This window comes from Rhinatrema bivittatum, chromosome 19, assembly GCF_901001135.1.
Source record: "Rhinatrema bivittatum chromosome 19, aRhiBiv1.1, whole genome shotgun sequence".
NCBI classification, from domain to species: Eukaryota; Metazoa; Chordata; class Amphibia; order Gymnophiona; family Rhinatrematidae; genus Rhinatrema; species Rhinatrema bivittatum.
Window position 1 is genome coordinate 29,872,572 of NC_042633.1, and position 21,381 is coordinate 29,893,952.

At 47.6% G+C, this 21,381-nt stretch overlaps 1 protein-coding gene across 2 annotated transcripts in view; it reads right to left on the reverse strand.

Moving 5' to 3' along the window:
- Positions 1 to 728: 728 nt before the first annotated feature.
- STXBP2 (syntaxin binding protein 2) overlaps positions 729 to 21,381 on the reverse strand; it is a 35,760-nt gene continuing 15,107 nt past the window's right edge. The window contains exons 5-19 of one of the 2 annotated variants that reach the window (XM_029584619.1): positions 20,656 to 20,734; positions 19,923 to 20,026; positions 17,826 to 17,974; positions 17,293 to 17,377; positions 15,556 to 15,686; positions 15,239 to 15,346; positions 14,893 to 14,950; positions 13,208 to 13,273; positions 12,104 to 12,184; positions 10,123 to 10,261; positions 6,041 to 6,147; positions 5,115 to 5,213; positions 3,804 to 3,889; positions 2,838 to 2,995; positions 729 to 1,969 (exon numbers count right to left, since the gene is read on the reverse strand). In XM_029584619.1, coding sequence (XP_029440479.1) covers positions 1,887 to 1,969; positions 2,838 to 2,995; positions 3,804 to 3,889; positions 5,115 to 5,213; positions 6,041 to 6,147; positions 10,123 to 10,261; positions 12,104 to 12,184; positions 13,208 to 13,273; positions 14,893 to 14,950; positions 15,239 to 15,346; positions 15,556 to 15,686; positions 17,293 to 17,377; positions 17,826 to 17,974; positions 19,923 to 20,026; positions 20,656 to 20,734 — 1,533 coding nt within the window. In that variant the 3' untranslated portion in view covers positions 729 to 1,886. Of the gene's footprint in view, positions 1,970 to 2,837; positions 2,996 to 3,803; positions 3,890 to 5,114; positions 5,214 to 6,040; positions 6,148 to 10,122; positions 10,262 to 12,103; positions 12,185 to 13,207; positions 13,274 to 14,892; positions 14,951 to 15,238; positions 15,347 to 15,555; positions 15,687 to 17,292; positions 17,378 to 17,825; positions 17,975 to 19,922; positions 20,027 to 20,655; positions 20,735 to 21,381 lie in introns of those variants that run through there. The other variant, XR_003853563.1, reaches the window with a different exon arrangement.

Here is a 21,381-nt window from a genome sequence, read left to right on the forward strand (position 1 = left end):
CCAAACAGATACATTTTTTCAAAACAGCAGATATAACCCTTACCTAAAAATCATTTTTTAAAATGCCCCTTTTCATACTTGGGAACTTTTAATTTCCACAGTCACCCTGAGATTGTTGTGGATTAGTGGGAGTGGAATACAAACTTTCCTTCTTTCAAACAAAACACTCACTCATTCTCTCACACACACACACACACACGCTGCCGGGGTTATTCCCCACCCCCGGCACTTTCACGGATTCACTTGTGCGGGCACACACACTCACTCACTCTTTTCTCCTTCTGAAATGCAAAAGCAGCAGCTATTTGTGAATAAGTAAAAAAAAAAAATGGTTTTATTTATATCTGTGACAGAGGTGGGATCTAGGCAGGGCCCCTATGACAACAAGGTCTGAGTGGGCTGCTGAGGCTCCAGGAGGAGGTGTCCCTAAGTTAGAGAAGGGGGCAGGCTGAAAGGCCAAGCATGAAGGGGGCCGGTGGAAGAGAAGACACTGGGAGGCACTCAGCAGCTGGAGGGGCTGCTGACTACCTTCACTCAGAGGCAGAGTCATCGTGAGCGGATGCGGTGGCTGAAGGGTTTTTCCCCCCCCCCTAGCTCACTGTACTGCTCTAGGCATCTCAACAGCCGGTACACCGGGGCAAAGAGCAGTGGCAGCCTGGGGAATAGGAGAAAGAGCTGCAAGCTAATATTGAGACCCTCTTTACTTCTCTCAAGCTAAAAATTGAGGCTGAGGGAAGAGGCAGATGGATATGAAATGAGTACTTAGAACAGAAAACAAACAAAATATACTTTTTTTTTTTTTATTACATATTCTAGGGGCAAAGCATTTTCCACAGACAATGCTCTGATCTCTCTAAAGGAGGGGCCATGAACTATAGCCTCTGGGCTTTCCAAGTGGGAAATATACACCAGTGCATGACCCTTCAGAAAACATGCTGGGGGAGGGAAGATGTTTTATTTGTGGTGAGAGAACCAAACTTCGTCCAGGCTCAGACGCTCTGAAAGAAATTCATTGTCCACTTTGGAGTTAAAGTAAGAAGCTTTAATTAGCAGGTTTCTAATGAAGGAGAACAGTAAGGGTCTGCGGGTTGGTAAGAGTCTATGCAAAAGTTATTTTATGCAAGACACAGGCCCAAGGCCAAATGTGTATTCTAGCATGAATCATGGAACGAGTATGGCCAACTAGGGTTAACAACTGGCACAAATGGCAGCTGGACAGGTCAACCCCTCTATCTTGATTTTACCCCACTGCATCTATAGACTTGTATATCACATTTTCTAACAAAAAATGGGAGCCACAGGTCCATAGATGCAACAGGATGAAGTCAGGACTAGCTCAGTCTGTCCCTCGTGATAAAGAACCGGTTGGTAACCCTACATTCTAGCTCCTTAGATGTAACTCCTACCCTAGCCTTCCAACTTCCTTCCCCATCAGGCCCATACTAAATCAAATACTATAGACTGCATGCAGCAGGGATGTTGTAAAACTGGATTCACATTAATAAAAATATGGCCCTTCCTATAGGTGAATGCAGGATTGGAGACAGTGGGGGGGGGGGGGGGGGGGGGGGGGCGGGGAAATCAGGAAACCATGCCATTCCTAAAGCTGGAAATAAGGTCTACACAAACTGTAGCAATTGTAAGGACAATATCATTTTCTAGGGCCCTATCAATATCAGTTCCTGCTTGGACTCCCTAAAAATGCTGGTTTCCTTCCTCCCTCCCTGAAGGGGCCACCAAGAACTTGCTGGAAAGAGCTTCAAGGAGCACCCAAGGTCCTGAGGTGCACACAAGGCTCCCAAAATGTTCTCCTTTGGAAAAAAACACCAGAGGACAGGGATGGATAGGTGGTTCTGAGAGCAGACAGTAAAAGCAAGACGACGCCTTCAGCTCGAGGACTCCAAGGGCGGCTGGTCCAGGCTCTTCAAGTCATCCAGGAATTTGCTGGGGGTTAGGATGTGGGTGGAACCTGGCAGAAGAGAAACCAGAGTGAACAAAACTGGGTTTGAGCAGGGAGCCCCCTCCAGTCCAACATCCTGTCTTTGACAGCGCCAAGCGGAAGCTGCTCAGAGGATGTGGTAGAGGGACTAGGGTTTCTAACAGTCATGGTTTAGCAATGCATCTCCCTCCAGGAATCCCATCGGAGCCCTGGGCAGTAGTGAGCTCCAGAATTTAACTCGGTCCGGTTTTAAGCCTGCTGCCTGATCGTGGCATCCGATGCCATTTACTTCTTGTACAATGAGACCTTGCAGGATTTTATAAGCCTGAGCTGAAGAATCCTAGTTCATTTACGCCCTAATTGTATGAAAACTGTTCAATAACATGGGGATGACCAGAACCACACCCAATATTCAAAACATGAGTTGCACCATGGATTTGACAATGGCCATACGAGGTATGCAAAAATTGGGTTGGTTCCTCCACATTTGCACTACTTTACATTTATCTATAGCAAAACCCAATCTGCAATGCTTTCTTGGAGCCCTGATGCAAGTCCCCCTTCCTGTTGCAGGTTTCTGCTTCATCCAAATACCAGCATATTTTTTCCTGTAAGTTCTTCTGCAAGGTACCAGCTCTAGAGGTGCAATGGGTGCTTGAGACCTCTCCCTTTCCAGTTTGGTGGCCAGAGGAGTAGTGTGTGACGTTTAGAAACCCTCAGATCCTACGGCCTTAAGATAGGCAGCAGCAAGAAACACACGAAGGAAACAGAATAGTGGAAGGGCAATGACAGAGCAAAAAGAAGGGGGGAAGCACAGCTCTCAGAGAGGTTGGAGACAGCCAGCGTGAGAACACGGGGCTTGATTCAAATCTTTCCGCATGCGCCACCACACACTTACCAATCAGAACTTCCCATTTCCCATCGGTTGCCTTAGTTATATCGTAAGCACATCGCATTTCCGACATGGACATCCCACCCAAGATGTAAATGAGGAGCCGGGGGCCAGAGCGGTACTCAGCGGCTGTTTTATTCTTGTGCCAGTGGCCAAAGCGGGCACTGAAAGATAAGAGTGGAGGCAATAGGGACCATGAACATAGCAACCCTGGGTCAATCTGTCCTCACCTACAGAGTGGTTTACAGTGCCTGTGCCCGATATGAAAGAGAAACGTGTCTGTCCCATTGCTGCTGACTCCTTCCCCCCCCCCACTACCGCACCTCAGTGACCACTAAGATCTCAAACTACAGGACTACTGACTCTTCCTACCATACGGAGCACACATCCGACCCAAGGAAGAGATCGTGCGGGTTCCAGAGCGGGTCTGGAATTCTCCACCTGAGATGTTACGTTTGATGGCAGACAGAACGAGATTAAAAACATGGCGATTCCAAAAATGCTTATAACCTAACTGAAAAGCATCCGAATGGAGAGAGCTACAAGGACAAGAGAGAAACTGAAACATGAGGAATAAGTTTAGCAAGAGAATGTACGAATCAGAACAAGGCACTGACTAAAATGTGAAATGTTTTCTGTACTTCTCGCCTATGTCCCAGATCTTTAGTCAAGCATACTGGAAACATTTCATTTCCTAGATGTTAAGGTCTGTTAATGACTACTACCTCTGTACCCGTCATTATTCGTTGATCTTTAGCTATGAATGGTACTTTTGGAAACCGTTGTGATTATTACCTGGGACGACCGTATATAAAATGTCTAAATAAATAAATACATACATACATACTATGCCACTGATCCCTTCCCCCACCACAGATAGCGGACCAAAGGAGCAAGTCCTGAGATGGGTAGCAAGGCCTTCATCTCACCGCTGTAACAGGCACTGACCCCCCCGTGTCCCCTGGTGCTTACCTCACCACCGTCTGAGTGCTGCTGGCAGAAGCAGGCTCCGACACGAAAGGCCAAAGCTTTTTGTCCAGCTTGTCCTCTATGGCATCCTGGAAAGGGGAAAGAGAGGACGTCATAACTACTCAGAACCTTCCCCAAAGCACCAGGAAGACTTTCTGTGGCAGGCCTGGAAAAGCCAGGGGCTCCTAATGGTCCCATCAGGGCGGACTTATAGGACAGGAATAAATGCCGTGTTTCTGATAGCCCAGAGAAGCCCCAGATTTCCCTCTGTGGATGAGGATGGCAGATCTGAATTACAATCTTCACCATGAACATCCATGGAAAAAAAAAAACCCAAATGGCAGTTTATGCACAAAGTTGCCCCTGCTGCCGGGTGGGGTAGAAGGGGGCTGTGGTTCAGAGGACCTGGTTTCCAACTGCCAAGGGTAACGTCTACCTGGGTCCTACTCACACCACCACAACTAGCCGAAAGCATAGCATATACCGGACTATTGCACATCTACGGCTCACGGAGCATAAATACCGATATCCACTGCACTGCATCACAGACCTTAATTGCTTACAACTCCCTGGAGGGAAAAGCCCGTCAAATGGTGATGCGCGGGGGACACGTTTTAAGCTGGTGTCTAAGGCCCTCGGAGGAGCTGGCCCAATCTATTAAGAGCACCGCACCCCCCCCTTCACGATCCCCCACGTGCCGCAGAGCAATTTTGGTTCGTGCTTCCTACTTTTAACCAGGTTGGCTTGCACGAAAGCCCAGGGCAGGTTCCAATGCTGCGGCACTCGCTTCCTTTGGGCAGTGAGAGAGGAATCAGGCTAGAACATTTTTTTCGAAGGCTATTTATTTTGTTCAAGCCTTTGATGATTTTTTTTTGGGGCCTGTATGACATGGAGCAGAATTTCTGGTCCTTTACAGGATTATTCTTAGGTTATCCTGTTTTGGGTATTTTCTTTTGTAATGCACTTGACAATTTAGATTTTCAAAAGAAGTGGAACACATTTTTTAGTAACTAAATGATGCCACGGAGGCATCTTTTTTGGGTCGCTGTGGAACCTTGCCCTTTAAAAAAAAGAAAAGCAAACATTCTGCTAGGGAACAGTCACGTCCTCAATCCAAAGTTAAAGGAGAATGCTAGGGTCCCTATTATAAAGGCAAAAGGGAAGGGATTAGGAAAACAGTTGAACATGACGACGGACGGCTGGAGGGAATGTACATGACAGGCGCATCCAATAAAACGGACGGCTGTCATACTCCGTTCAGTTATTAGAGGCGCGTGGCACCCCCTCCCCCAAACTAGCAGACGGTATCATTACCTCAATCGTATCCTTAAGGAGCGGGGTCCATCGGGAGAGCTGGTACGTGGACTCCAGCCTCGGTCTCCTCTCCGGTCTGCTGGAACTGCCGGTGCTGGACTGGTGGGAACAGAAGACACGCTGAGGAACGGAAACGTACGGAAGCAGATGGGGAGAGACAGAAACAAGAGCAGAGGAAAGGAGCAGCACCTACCTTCCCCCAAATCAATTCTTACAGGCGAGGAGAGGAAAAGAAGAGTTAAGAGAAAAAAAAATTAAAGTTCAAGGTAAACGGATTGGAAGGTTTTCATTCAGCAGAACATGAGAACTGGATTCCAGCGACTACGACGGGCTCTGGCTGTCGGACGGAGGTTTGCTGGTGACAATGGGGGTCTGCGGCAGGGTGGCAGGGGTATCCGTGAGGCACATACAAGCCTCAGGCCTCACACACTCGGATCACATTGACTAATGGAACATAGGCCGCCCAAGAGCCTCCGAGGAGGAAGGGGGCTGTCAGGGTGATGCTCGCCACTGACAGATCATATCCAGCACCTGCACGGATGATGTGATTACAAAGTCCCATCTAAAACAAGCTTGTCCAAAGTTATAAGTGCCACACTGCATACACGGAACGGTCCAAAGCTCTTGGGCGAAGGTCATGAAAGAACAGACCATGCATGGAAACAATATGGACACCAATTGAAAATTAAGCAAAGAAGGGCTTGACATGCAATGCAGCAAACCAACAAGCTGGACGAACCTTTGGGCCTAGCTTACTGTATCCTAATTACCCTAGAAAACGTTTGATCAATTACCCTGCAAATCAAGTCACCCTACCAATCAACTGAAGGGGTATTCTTGCTGGCGACGCCATCCCTCAGGGATCAGAGGGTGGCTCGACATGGCGAGGGCAGGCCTGGGTGGCTGCAGGAGAGGAAGACTCTTACCGTAGGGCTGATGGTTGTTCCCAGGAGTTGCATGTTGCGAATGATGTTGCTGTCCTTCTGAATGTTTGCATGCTGGATGAGCTTTGCCAGGTTCTCTTCACTGATTCCTGCAGAGAAAATGCAGAGATCCTCAAAAGTGGGAAGGTGGAAAGCAAGGGCTTGCCATTAATTATCTTCCTGTTACCTCTCTCCCTGCCCCAGAGCTCACCGGATTTCCGTTTTACTTCTGCTTAGGGATATAATGGAAGGTTTCCAGAATTTGGGGTGTTGGCCTCTAGTAAATCTGTGAGATGGCACTGGTTTTGTGGCATGAGTGCACTTTTATTAATAAATTATGGGTCTCTGTGGAGTGGCATTAGTTGGTCTGATACTAATACCCCCTATTAAAAAAAAAAAAATTCTGAATTTTGAAATACAAACCAAGAAAATACATCTTGGTAATGACAGCAACATCAGTAGTCACAATAAACACACAGAAGAAAATACTTGAAGACCCTGAAAAAAAAGTCCACGGATGTCATCAACAGGCCACAATTGAGCCCCATAACTCAAATACTGGAAAACCTAAAAAAAATTAAGAAAAGCAGTGTCCAAGCTACAGCATTCCTAACGCACAGCTTTTCATTTATTTATTTGCTGTGTCATCCAGTGTATCGGGTTTTAATTTGTGCACTTTGAAGACACTCTGGGCACCCAATAAATGTAAAATAAAGTGTGAGCTCACACAGAAAATACGCCAACGGCTCCTCCCTACTGCTCTCTTGCACAAAACCCTTGCTTTTAGTGGCTCTGTTTTCCTGACCAAGTCGGGGGGAACTCACTCAACGAGCCATGCCTAAAAGAGAGCTCGAAAGGGAAAGATTAATCAGCTCGAAGCAGCGCGTGGCTCCCACCAGGCCCAGCAGCTGTTTTTAAAAGGAGGACAATGAAAAAGCAGCAACACTGGGAAGTGTGGAGTTCAGAGAACACGAATCTGCGCTCTTTCATACCACTACTTGGTGCTCGCCGTCATTCGTTTCACTATAGGCAGAATATAAACTCAGAATCCCAGCTCATATTCGCACAAGTACAAGAGAGACCAGATACTACAAGGTAGCACACAGCCATATTAACATAAGAGCGATCGCTATAATATGGCACAAACCTTACTTAGCCAGGCATAAAATCTTTCACAAGTCGATTTTTCTCCAATTCCAATAAGGTAATCCCTTTCCAACACAATTTCACCTCGGCACATTATTCCAACTGTGGATACGCCTCCCCAAACTATGCAATGCTCAGCCTAGCTGCACGTAGACATGATTCAGAAATGCTTTACATCTGTGAAAGACCCCTTGCTCTTCTCGCATCCCCACATTTATCATCACGGCTATTCTCCCTTGGACAGTCTGCCTAAATTGCACACCTAGGCCTAGAATTTCCCAGTGCGCCACAGCCACGCCAATGTAGAGGACTAGAGGAGCTCAATGTGGAGAAAGGCACTGGCAATCTACTGGCTCTCCGTAACAGCTTGTACAACAGCTCTTGACGTGTGCTGCAGATGGACGATTTGGGAAGTCAAACACCACATTCATTGCCAATCCTCTGTATCCAGGTCAAGCAGAAGATCATGAGTCCAGCACTCTATCGACCTACCCCCCGTTGCTAAGTAATAGAACATGAGAAATAACTCTTTGCTGGCTCACTGTTAGTGTTTTTTTTTTAGATTCATTTGCCTCAAAGAATCAATTGAATTATTGCCTCCACTTAACTACTTTTCTAATTTGAAAATAAACATATTGTGTATAAATTGGTATATTGCATTGATTCCTTAGCTCAAAAAAAAAAAAAAAAAGAAGAAGAACTTTTCCTTGTTTGTCCAAGAAACATTAAACCAGTGAGAAAGTAGCAGGCAAGAAATACAAATTTGCCATTAGACAGAGTAATTCTCCCCATTAGTACCCCAAAATGTAGTGACCACACCCTGCAGTCACAGTATACATATGACATTTTAGGGCTAGAGCTGCAAATTCTGGGTATACTGTTTGAACCATCTGGGTAAGTAAACAGAGCAGCCAAGCTATGGCCATGCGTTTGGGCACCTTCTGGTTCATCCCAACTCTGTTCCACATCTGCACCCAGCCTGGCTGCAAGATGATACCCACCCGTTTGGCAAGTCCAGCCTGCCACAATCTCTAGGAAGCTGCAACGTGGCCATACCAAGCCATGGTACCTTTTTGTTCCAGAGGAAAAAAAAGACAATATCTGGCCTCTTAATGTACCAAATACATTCCTTGGGACATTGCAAGACATCTGCTAAAACAGGTACCCCAACCTCGGCAAAATTACTATTTTGACTACATTAACTTATCCAAAAAAACAAAAAAAAAAAAGAAAAAAAAAAGAGGGAGGCCATTCCATCAATCCAGATCAACTTTGATCTTTTGAACACAGGAGGATAAATTCAAGTGATATAGAGCCTTTAAATTATTTGATATCTGAATGCCCAAATACCTAAAACTAGTTTCTACTTCAAAGTCAGACAGACCTTCTGGTATTTAGGGCCGGTCTGTAAAACATGTGACTTTGTACCCAGAGCACTGCATGCATCCAAGAGGTGGAGGAGATCTGGTGCAGACTTAGAAATGTTTGTAAGAAACCGAAGACCATCAGCAGCACAGCGCTCAATCTACGGGATGATCTTCCAAATTCAAAGCCCGAGATGCTGGGTGACTCTCACCACGTGTGCCAATGGTTCACGAGCCAAATTAAATAGCACGTATGTGGCCGTTCCTGCGCGAGCAACGCTTTTACAAATCTACCTCTAAGGCTCTACCAAATGCCTCTCACTTGAGAATGAGAGCATATGAAAATGTGGGCTTACTATACCATGTAAAAAAAAAAATATATATATCTGTGCATGGCTCAAAATGCTAAAGCCGTTTTTTTTTAATTAAGCAGGCTTATATGCCGTAAGGACTATAAAGCTGCTGCACCACCATGCCTGCCATCGGCTGGAATTACACACAATATAGAGAGCCCAACAATAATATATGAAATATACAAAATTTATTTAAAGATATCACACAGATATACCTATATAGACAATAAAACTAAGCTAGCACACACACACATTCATACCCACAAGTTAAAAAATATGTTGTATTGAGATACAGTATATAACTCTGTTTATGTTACCAATTGAGTTTACAAATACTTATAAAATTTCAATTGAGAATTAATAAATTACTACAAACTTTAAATTGGAATTATGTGCTATTTGTGTCCGACACAAATTACTACAAACTTTAAATTGGAATTATGTGCTATTTGTGTCCGACACAAATAGCACATAATTCCAATTTAAAGTTTGTAGTAATTTATTAATTCTCAATTGAAATTTTATAAGTATTTGTAAACTCAATTGGTAACATAAACAGAGTTATATACTGTATCTCAATACAACATATTTTTTAACTTGTGGGTATGAATGTGTGTGTGTGCTAGCTTAGTTTTATTGTCTATATAGGTATATCTGTGTGATATCTTTAAATAAATTTTGTATATTTCATATATTATTGTTGGGCTCTCTATATTGTGTGTAATTCTATGACAAGTGGATAGAGAGTTGTAGTTATTTACCCTTTGTGTATATTTGCCATCGGCTGGAGGCAGAGAATACAGGCTTTACCAGTTGTGATGTCAAAGGAAACAAAGCACTCGGCCTCCATCAGCCGGAAGAGGGGTTAAACCAATTGCAGCAGAAAGACGAGGAACAAGGTTTTCATTTCCACTTAAGTGCCGGAAAATAATCCCGTTCCTTATCTCAAGGCCAAGTATAACATGAGCAGCAGCTGCAGATCAAGCTTCCCTCCCACACGCTGTCCCCTCCATAAAGCAGGTATAAGCTTCTCTCACACACACCAGGCTCACCTACGCAAAGATGCAGAGCAGCAGCAAGAGTGCTGGGAAGAAGGGGTGGCTTTGGCACAGAAGTAGAGTGGCAGAAGGAAAGTTGAACAGAGGAACTAATGTAGGGGGGGGGGGGGGGAGAAAAACAGTGGTCCAGAAGAGCAAGGAGAAGAAAAAAAAAAAAGTCGTACCATTCTTCAGGAAGATATACAGCAGGATGATGCGGATCTTGTCATATGGCTTCACATTGACATCCAGGAGGATGGGGACAATGATCTTCATGGGATCTTTGATCTTCTCGCCATCCGCGTCCATCCCCATGGCCAGATCCTGCACAGGAAGCAAGCACAGCAAGAGCCCTCTGAATGTGCCCCCCCCACGCAGCCCATCTCGGTTCTGCCATCTACAGTGTCGTACGGATGCTACCCAAGCACGGAGATTTGGGGCTGATGCAACCTACTCTGAACACGTGAGCCATCTTGCACATCCATAACAATCAAGGGGGGGGGGGGGGCCCGTGATGGTTGTACCACCCATTGCACCGGGCGGTGCCATACAGATCAGCAACTCCAGTCATGCCAGCTGACCAAACAAAAGTGCCAGCCCCCACACACACACAAGCTGCCTTTCTCCATTAACCTGCTCTCAGCCCATGCCTATGGACTCCAGAGCAAAAGCTCTTTGGCGCAATGCAAAGGATTAAGGCAAGCATTAGCAGTAATGACGGAGAGATTAGGATCATACTCCATGTACCCTGGCTCATTTATTTGCAAGCTACAGAATGCACGGCTCGATTCATTATTGAAAGTAACCTTCGGGAATACGTCACTCCTGCCTTGGGGCCTGATGCATGCTGGGTTAAATATAAGATTGGTGTCTTGGGCGGATGCCGTGCTGCGCCCGTATAACCCGACTCCTGTGTTACAATCTTCCCAGCGAGGGTTATTAGGTGTCCCCCTCTGTACGCTGTGCATGTCTCGTAGAGGCGTGAAAAAGAGCTCTCTCAATCACCTGCTGCCCTGCGTCTTACCACCTGCGCTAAGACATTTAAGTCTCATCTGAAAACACATCTGTTCCGACTGGCTTTTGCCCGATTTTAGGTTCATGCCCTTTTGCTTTTTTTTTTTTCTGTGAATGTCTGATGCTCGTATTTTATTGAGTTTTTAGTTTTAAAATTGAATTAAGTTTATGCGTTTGGTACATTAAATGTGCGATTTTGCTTATGTTATGCCTAGAGTCCGTCACCAGCAGCTAATAAATAAATCAAAGGAGAACGCACACAGCATAAGGAAGCTGAGGATGAGGTTTTCCTGTGTTTGTGGGACTAAGATGGGGGGGGGGGGGGGAAGATCCCGTGTCGATTTCCTGCATCAAGAGTCTCACTCCGAGATTTTGGACTCTTACCCACTGGTTCTTTAAGGCCTCATCTCCCAGGCACAGTACTATTGCCTCCTAGTGGACATACAACCAGCGGACTCACGTTGTCGGACCGGCTCGGGTATTCGCCGCCCAGGCCGGCCCAGGACACATCACGTGGTCGGCCGAGCGCGGCTCTGTCACGGCCGCGCACGGCAGACCACGTGACTGAAGCGATCGGCCCACCGGGGGGATGCCCGATCCCCCAGTAGCAGTTGGAGGAGTCATGGTCCGGGCCCGGGCAGTGATAGCAGGTGGCATGCATATCCACAATGGCCGTCCAGCGTGCACAAGTGCTGGCTGCAGGCTTTCCATACTCCTCTCTAGTTTCTCTCTTTTTTGTGTTAGAACTTACATGTTCTGTTCGAGGAGCCAGCAAGGCAGAAGGCTAAAAAGTTGGAAAAAAAATTTGTAAGTGAGACTGGGACACATTTGAATAAGTCTGAGGGGCTCACGAAACAGTCTGCCCATGCAGACCTCCCGTGCATGCTCAGTAAAGTCTTTATTGAGCTCAGAGAGCTCTGTCCTCACCGGCACCACTGGATGAGGTCACCCAAGGGCACTGGCTAATTCACGCCTGCTGTTATAACAGCCTCGGTGATAGAGGAAAAAAACAAAACAAAAAAAAACAAAACACTAGGACATGGGCAAGGCAGGGGGAGAAACCAACCCAAGTGAAGAAAAAGGGGAGGAGCCAAACCAAGCAAGAGAATGGAAAGAGAAGAGGAGGCCCACTAGCACGGGCTGGGCACTCACCTGCTCCACCCCGCACAGCTTCTCCACGGTCCCCTTGAAGTGCTTCATGCAGTCCTCAGCCAGGTGTAGGTGTGTGGAATACTGCCGAGAGATTCAAAGCGGCACACTGAGAGAGAAGAGCAGCAGGAGGCAGCAAAGGGCTTCCCCGATGAAAGACGGCTGCCACGGCGTCCCCAGGAGCGCTACCTGCCTGCTCGGGTGGGGGGGGCGTCACCTACCCATACACACGCAGAGTCCTGTCACTGCTTTCTGCGCCATTCCTTGCAGCATAGTACAGACCCTTTTTGGTGGACCATGGGCCGATGAGAAAGGCCCATAACCAACACCTCTCTCCGTCTGACGTTTTGTGTGTTAAATTGGAGATCTGTGATCAAGATTCATTAAGGCCCGTCCTTGTCTGAGCGTTCGTGCCCTAAGGAGACTCGAGCACAGATTTGTGGAGAGTGGGTAACCCTTCAAACAGGCGATGGTGGTTTGCTGAAACATTGGCCTACGTCGGGGGTGTATAAGCTACTTAAATACCACAGCCAGTTAAAATTACCTTGGAGAGAAATAAAAAAACAACCCAAGGACATGTGTGTATTTTTTGGAGTAATGTTCTTTGTTTGTTCACATTTGTGATAACAGAGTATTTAACAGGAGTAAAGATTACGTGGATGGGCAAATGATGGCGCATTAGTGCTTTTGTCCGAGACTGTGTGGCAGGAAGTAGCACTTTGTGCTTCCTGGTCCAGTGTTTTTAGTTTAAGATTCTTGGTCTATACGGTGACGCATGTTTAGACATAGAAATCTCTCCCCTCTGGAGTTTTTAAAAGACTTTTTTCTCATCAGCTCTACCACTACATCTCTAGCCCTGTGGTATTCCCAGGCCCTGTGGTCCTGCAACTGCTATTCCAGAGCAGAGACATACTTAGGCCTCTTCCAACGCACCTCAGTCTTGATCTGCGAGATGTCTGGGCTGAGGTTATCCACCATTACACACTGAGCTGCTTTTACAATGTGAGGAAAACAATGGGCAACTAGCTGAGAAATCACCAGACAGATTTAAACCACATTGCCAGAAATGAAAGGCCAGTCAAACCAATATTCTTGGTTTCTCATTACCTTATTCAGCTCCTTCTGGTACTGAGGCATCTTCTTCAGAATCTGAGACAGGTCCTTAATGTTAGCCTGAAAAAAAAGAAATCAGAGAGAAGGAAAGAATGCATGAATAATAATATGAAGGGTCACTGGTTACAAACGCCAGAACACTAATTAAATTTAAAAAAATGCAGATTCCATTAAAGACACAGTACATAGTACCTGCAGGGCTAGACTACAATTCCATAAAACAGACATTTCAACACAACATACACAATTTCAAAACATAGCTACAAAAACCATAAAAACATACCAAATAAAAAAAAAAAAGAGAGAAGAGATAAAATATAAACACACAAACTAAGAGGACAGCCTGCTCTTCACAATAAAAGCCATTAGCTACTAAGCTACTGCTTCCCCAAACGCCAGGTTAAAGAAGAACGCCTTTAAAGCATTCTTGAACTGAGCCATGTCTGGTACAGTACCCAGAGGTTCTGGAAAAGGGGCCCACAATCGAGACGGCGCCATGGCATCTCAAAGAGCAATCTGGGGAGTATGGGGGCTGATCCATGGGGGCTGCCTTCTAGTTGGCTAAATACATTTGTAAAACGTCGCATGGTGATTTCATACTGTGTGCACCGTTCCACCAGTAACCAATTCAGGGGTCCGTCGTTAAGGAATTGTATGATCGTGCAGTCAATTTGGACAGGCCTTAAGGTCGATGCAGGCAACCTGATCAGTAAAGAATTACACTAGTCAAGGCCAGACTGAACGACTTTAACCTGTGGGGGTTAAATAATGAATTTTTAAACAAGCACCTCACTGATAAGCCAGCGTCTAACATTGCCCCTATATAAAGGCACGCCTCTCCATTCCGCTACAATTTCAATGGACACCAACCAGAAATCTACGGAGGTGGCTAAATAGCACACAGGCAACGTGAGATTTGAGGAAGCAGATAGCGCGTTAATAACCAAAGACAATGCCTGAGCCCGTAACTTAACAGGCCAGAATTTAGCCAGCTAAGATGTACTTTAGTTAGCTCCGTTTTGGGGTGAAAATTAGGCCCAATCTAACAGGCTGAAAACTCAGCCAAGTGCCTTCCTATGTAAAGCCATCTAGTGCTGAAAAATCGGCCATTGGCCTGCTGGTTAAGCATGCGCGACGAGTCGCTTTGTCCAGGCAGCGACGCTGTAACTGAAAGGCGCGAGTGGAAGACGGGCATCTTTAACACGGTGGAGCCTGCTGCTAAAAAGTAACATTAAAGGGAAGACCTGTGTCGGAAGAGCTCCCGCTCTCTCTACTCCTGGCCCTAGACCCATCATTTAAGAAAGACAGCGCCCAACAAAACGTAACATCTGGATTTGTACACGAGTTAATGTCTTCCGGAAAGATCCTCACACGTTTGTACTGGAAGGGGGAAGGGCCGGGGGGTAGGACTGAGGAGGGGAATCTTATTTCCTTCTTTAATAAATGGGGTGGGTGGATTTTCTTTGCAGATGTGCGAGGGGAACCCTGTCAGGCTTACGTAGCCAACCAGATGCCTTTGAAATGTCACCCCCAAGTTACTTGGGAAATACATCAGCGTTCTGAAAACCCGACTGGAGAGGTACAACGTTCAGCTACTACCCCCCCTACAGCCTTCACACCTCCGGCTCCCTGCACCCGCTACACACAGCCGACTCCTGGCCTGTGATCGCCGCTCTCACCTTGTCCGTAGTCATTCTCTTACTCTCACAAAAGTTCTTCAGTAGCTCTGTGACCTTCCTGCCAGAGGAGACAGGAGAGATGTCAGAAGTTATAGAACCTTAAAATCCTGCCACGATGAGCGCTGGAAGCACATCATGTTCACAAGTCATTCAAAATGGTGGCCCCCATGCTCAGTTTGTGCATATCAAGCCTTTTACAATAACCTCGGCCCCGTGGATAAGCCCTGTAAGGTGGGTAACATCATTCGGTCCTCTCCGCCACCAAGAACACTTTACGGGAACCATCCCATTCTTACACTCCCTGAACTAGGGGGAACGCTGGCGCCCACTACAGTTCAATACTCACTTGGAAACATCTGCGATATGCATGTGTCTTAGCTCCAGCCACAGATCATCGTCCTCGTCCAACAGCACTTGTTTCTCCCGGGAATCGCCAATGCCCGTGGTCTCATAGCTGCAGAGCACAGAGAGAACATTAGGGACCAAGCAAAGAAATAGTGTGCATGACAGTGCCCCTTCAGCGAGAAGACCACACAAAGACAATAAAATAGATGAAACATCAGAGATGCTAGTTATCCCTTAAAACCAGGACTAGGACACATCATCTGTACTTGTGCAGAGACAGCAGGCACCTTTAGCCTCGTTTGTAGCTCCCCTCTTCACCTGTAAATGTCTTGCTGAATATCCAGGAGGTCATAGGCCATGGCCTGGAAAGTCAGTTCGTGAAGGAGCGGCGATACCGGGTCATAACTGCGGTCCAGGATCAGGAGCTGTGAGCGTGCTTTATCAGGACCCTGAGGAATCCAGGAAAAAGGGAGACATGAACAGGGAAATCCGAGCGCGCGGGAGCAAGAAAAGCCGAACTCCCCACCCCCCCTCCCCCCATTAAATCTGGGGTAAGAAAATCTACCAAGTCACCGAAACTCCAAATCAAGAGAAGTCGTCGTTCTGTCTAGAGAGAACCCTATTTACAGGTAAGCAAACTTGCACTTTGGTGGGCTGGGTAGAATGAACGGCTCGTCTTAGCTCAGATTTAGGGGGGAGGAGGACCAGGTACAAACAGGGCTCTCTATAGACAGAAGGATACATTAGCCATAACCAATCATCCAATGGCACCAACAGAGACATCAGTATTTCTAAGCATGCACAGACGTTCCCACGTATGGACGCTGTCTCATGAGCCCCTCAGTCTTTTCCAAAGCTTAAGCTTGAACGACGTAGAAACAGGCAAATATAAAAAATGTATCGCTGATTTATCTTGTCGTCTACAGAGAACCCTGTTTACAGGTAAGCAAACTTGCTTTCTCCATTGACATGGAGGATCATATCAACCAAAACCATTTGGGGTCTCAAGCTGAGCGTTGCCTTGCAAAGCAACTAACAAATAACCAAGATCCCACCAGGGGAGAGTGGCCTAGCGGGTAAACAGGCTACGCAAAGCCACTTGTCCAGAGTTACTGTCTCGGTGCAACCAATACTGCTTACAATGCCAGAAGGCCAAAAAGGACTCCCTCTGGGAGGGTACAGCCATTGTGCAGCCCATGCTTGTGCCAAGGCTTCGAGGCCTTAACCTGGGACAGACAAGGTCCACGGCACCCACGGACACATCCCTGCCACACCTTAGGGCAATGCAGGGCACTATGGTCTGGGCCCAGGCAGGGATAGCAAACCAAACCCAAAATAGCAGAGAGAGGGGGCATCCATCCGTGCAGAAGCTTGGACAGAGACAGACTGAAGGGTTCACAGGAATCCCGTGCAGGCTCAGCCTTTTGATCTGCAAGCGCCGAGGCGGTCTCAGCACCACCAATTATGGCCAATCTAACCCCATTTTTTGACAGAGGACTCGATGCATCCATCCAACTGAACCCCTGAAAGGTGAAGAGAAACCATCCAACTCCTCTCCATCCCCCTTCAAATCCGATAAGAGACCAAATTCAGGTCCCAAAACCTGAAGCGGAAGCCATTATCCCCACCCGGTGCGCTCCTAACTGAGCTTTATACTAACTTCACGTTCTTTACCTGTACTATGCCCTGTTTCCTTCACGTGGAGCTTGGGGACGGTGACCAAACATCCTCGGACCTTCCTGAGGCTGGCTCAGGGGGCAGGATAAGACAGGAGGCCACATGCCCAAATATTTCAGAAACGCTGCTGGAGGCCATGAAAGAGCCCCCCTCCCACATGTTTTCTAAACTAGTCAAGGGATACACATTAAGCGCCCCCCTCTGGAGACGGAAAAGCAGTGCGCACTGCAGTCATCAATCAGCTCGAGAAAAATCTACTCATCCTTTAGAGCAAGGCATCAGAAAGCTGCGTAACACGTCTTCCCCGGCTCCGAGTTACTGCGTTTTACAATGTTTGTCGAGATCGCCACCATCCGGAAGCCGGCGCTTAGCGATTACCTCTCCCATACTGGGGTTGTCGGCTTTGAAGGCATTGAGTCTTGCCAATACCATGTGGGCCAGGTTAGAATTATCATCGTGGCCTCTAAAAGGGAGAGAAAAAAAAAAACACAAAACACACACCACCACCACACTGAATGCGGAAGAATATCCCAGGCTAACTTTCTGTAAAGGTTTGGTAGAAGACGGGATCTGGAGAGAAGTTAGGCGGTTCTTACGGAGCGAGGGAGGCCTATTCCCAGAGAGGCATGGGCCCTTTCGGCAACGGCAGCAATACAATACTTCTGGTAAAAGGAAAAGCTCTGCCTGGAGTGGATGGTGCCGTACATTCAGAAGAAGAGCGGATGATGGGAGAAACTCCTTATTTGTAGGGGGGGGGGGGGGGGTGACCCACTCCCTCCCTCCCTCCGCGGATAGGGAACTCCCTCCAAGCACCCGAGCGTAACCCGCTTTGACGTGCCGAACGGCGGAATACATTCGTCTTCGAGAAACGGGTGGCAGGCGAGAGGCCCGATGCAGGGAAGACAACTCACTTTCTGTAGCGGACGGCTGGATACTCTTTCAGGGTATCGCACAGAGTGGCGATCTGCTCGGCCAGGCTTTCCATCAGCTTGTTCTTCTCCACAGCTCGATAAGGGCTGTAGATGTTGTGGAAAGTTTCTGGAGCGTCCAGGGAATAAACCTGGGGGGGGGGGGGGGGGAAAAAGCTATCAGAATAAAAGGTGCAGCTTTGGGGAGGGGGTTGGGTTCCAGCAGGATCAGGAAATGAGGATCAGCTATGGAAAGGGCAAGGGAAACCCGTGCATCGCTGCTGCTGCCCTAAAACCATCTGAATTTCTTGACAATTTCCAAAGCGTATAACAGGGCAGAGCTTTACCGCGTTCTAACGGCAGAATGGTCTCATCTACCTTCCAAACAGAGCCCAGAGACAGTGTGGGGACTCCCGACCGATTTCTACAGCACCTCCCCCCTGAGGCTGGCGGTATCGAGTTCAGGGCTGCTCAGCTCCAGTCTACCCCTTGCTCGGTGGGCACTATCCCTCAGCAGGAAGGCTGTTCCTGCTGGCGAGGTAACAAGACCCGCTCTGTCCTTTCCATCCAGTGGTGCAATGTGGATTTTGGAGAGGTTTCTGTACCACCCCCTCCTCACTGGGTGGCTGGACTGTGAAAGCCCTGCTAGAATCCAGAGAAAGGACCTTCCCCCCCCCCCAAGAGGTCAAAGCACAGAAGGAGTCCCGAACAGAAGAGTTTCAGGATTGAAATGGAGACTCCCTGCCCAAGCGGATCTCCATCCCGGCGGAAAGCAGGACACAAGCTGGGACACTGTGGTGGGCTGCAGCTACGCCACGTTTGCAGGAGGAAAGGGGATGCCCTCAATAAGTTTCCCTTCCCCCTCGGACTATTAAGGGGGTGAATGGCTACCTGGGACTAGTGAAAAGGAGATTGGCCCAGCTTGCAAGCACACAGGGCGTACAGATGTGGAGAATCCAGTAACGCCGATGGGCCATACATTTCTTTTAATTCTGCTTAATCAAAGTCAACTTTCCTTTGAACGCCCACATCGTGTTGCCTGTTTCTACAGCTCTCATCACCACCTCAGGGAGGAGGATTCTGGCTCACCGCCTGGGCCTATGGAAAGAACCCACTCCCTGAAAAAAGGAGGTAGCCCTAAGAGAAATTCTTGTGCGCGCCCTTGGACTACCATGAAATCTGGAATAGGAACGACAGCAGGCAAAGACCACAAGGGCTATCCAGTCTGCCCAGCCAGTTACTTGCGATAGTAACTGCCGCTCCCAGTCCAAAGTGTTGCACCCTAAGTTATCCTGTTTCTTCATTCCCATCCTCTAGGGATCCAAACCCAGCTCTATGCACGCACAGTGAAAACTATACCGTCTCCAGTTTGTTTTAGAACTGCTACCCGTTAGCTTCATGACGTGTCCTCTCGGCCTAGCACTACTGGAGAGGGTAACTCACTCGTGATTTCAAGGCCTCCATCCCCTACTCTGTCCTTACTCATAGGAGACTCCTTCCATTCCCTTTATTTGTTCTGGTTGCCCTTCTCGGCACCTTTTCAAGCTCTTGGCCTTGACATTGTTTTTTTGGGAGTTTTTTTTGCAGAACTTAAAAAGTTCTTATGAGAGGGGCTGCAGGTAGCAGTAAAAAATATTAGCAACAAGATAAAAAAAGACAAAACATGAGGTAATATGGAGAGAGAGAGACATCCATGTAGTAGCTCAGAGCAAAAGGACCCGTGCTGGATGCCATCATCCATGCATCCTGGCTAATTCATGCCCAGCTTGCTTAACGCCATCCAGGGAATGCCTCCACAAAAATGGAGGCTAGGCAACTGTCAAATAGCTTTTTTAGCCAGGTGGTCATTCACATGATAAATGACACTTGAAAACTGCCCTCTTGTCACAGTACTAATGTCGGCTCTGTAGGAGGTGAGCGAGACACTGTCGCTCCAAGCACCTCCAGTGACTCTGCCTCTGTGATATCAAGCCAAGACCATTTGGGTCCTGCTCACCTGAGCCTTGAAAAGTAGGACTGCCAAGCTGGCGCTATTTGACGCCAGAGCAGAGATTGGCAGGGCTGGCCTGCCACGCTGCTGCTGCGGCAGGACCCCCTTACCTGGGACTCACAGGGAAGGAATGCCACGTTGATCTCCTTCAAGGTCTTGATGGCCTTCGTCACGCGGGCTTTTCCGAGCTCTCTGAAGAGTGAATCCGGGCACGCTGCAGCAGAATTACAACAAGCAGGAGGTGACACAACCAACAGCAGCAAAATGGTCACTTGTCAGCTAAAATAGATTGCGACCCAAAGATCAAACTGTTTCCCCAAAAACTAGCATTACAGCAGCTGGCAACTTCAGCACAGGACACCTGGAGATGAACCTGCAAATCCTCCCATCTTTCGGGTGGTAGTGTCCTCGCTAAGCCGGTCCGTGGTGAAGCTGCCACGTGTGTGCATATCACGTGCTCTCGCTGCCCAGGCAGTAGCTCATTTGGCGATGGGCCAGTGCGATTTACTATCTGCCCAACGCATGGAACTCAATTAGCCTCGGGCATTTTTGGACAATCCGTTCTGACCCTTTCTACAAAAAGGGGCAGTGCTGGGCCAGTTTGCTACGTTAGTCCAATTAAAAAAAAAAAAGGTACTGCCTGCATTTTGTTTGCTGACCATCGTTTTTACATTTCAGCGGATAAAGAGAAAGACCGGAAGGTGAACGGTGACAGAGAAATGGACAAGCAGGAAGACATGGGAAGAGCTCAAATAGTCTTTCCAGTGCCCGAGCATATTATTCCAGGGAGCCCTTGTAATAAGAGTACACATTCCTGTGCACTGTCAGGTACCGGATACTCACTGTCCGTGAAAAAGACATGCGCAGCTTTGTACGTGAAGGTTGGAGTGTCCTTGAAATCACTGATAAGAGCCTGTACGGACTAGACAAACAGAGAGGAACACAAAGAGCAAACGTTACAAATCCGTAGAGAGCGTGGAAACATCTGCACGTGTTGTCCCTCCTATGCTGAGCCAATGCCAGTACCACTGCAGATGCTGGGGTGCAACTGTACCCACCCCATGTTTAAGTGGCCCACCCTGGCAGCCAGCGAGGAAAGACAGACAGCAACACCCTGCTCTGCCGGCAGCTGCCGGGCTGGCAACGAGAGCAAACGAAGGGGAGGAAGAACCATAAAGACCACCCAATGATTAGGGGGGAATCCAGAAATGAGAACCAAGGGAAAGGGAGAAGTGGAATTGAAAGAGAACCAAAGAGAACAGTTCAGGAGAGAGAGCTAGAGAGGTGGACAAATAGCTTAAGGCATGGAGAAGGGGGAAGATACCTACAGGACCTGAATGCAAGCTGCTCTGAAGTGGCTGAAAGGCAGAATATAAACCAAATAAAAAAGGAGGTGCTGAAAATCGAGAAGGAAAAAAAAAAGCAGACAAGATGGAGAAATGGGCAGTGAGAAGAAGGTGGAGAGATGGAAATGAATGAGGTAGCGAAACATGGAGAAGTAGAGAAGAGACAGGCATTGGGGAGAGAGGACAGAGAAAGATCAATGTCCAAGATAGAAGGGACGATGAC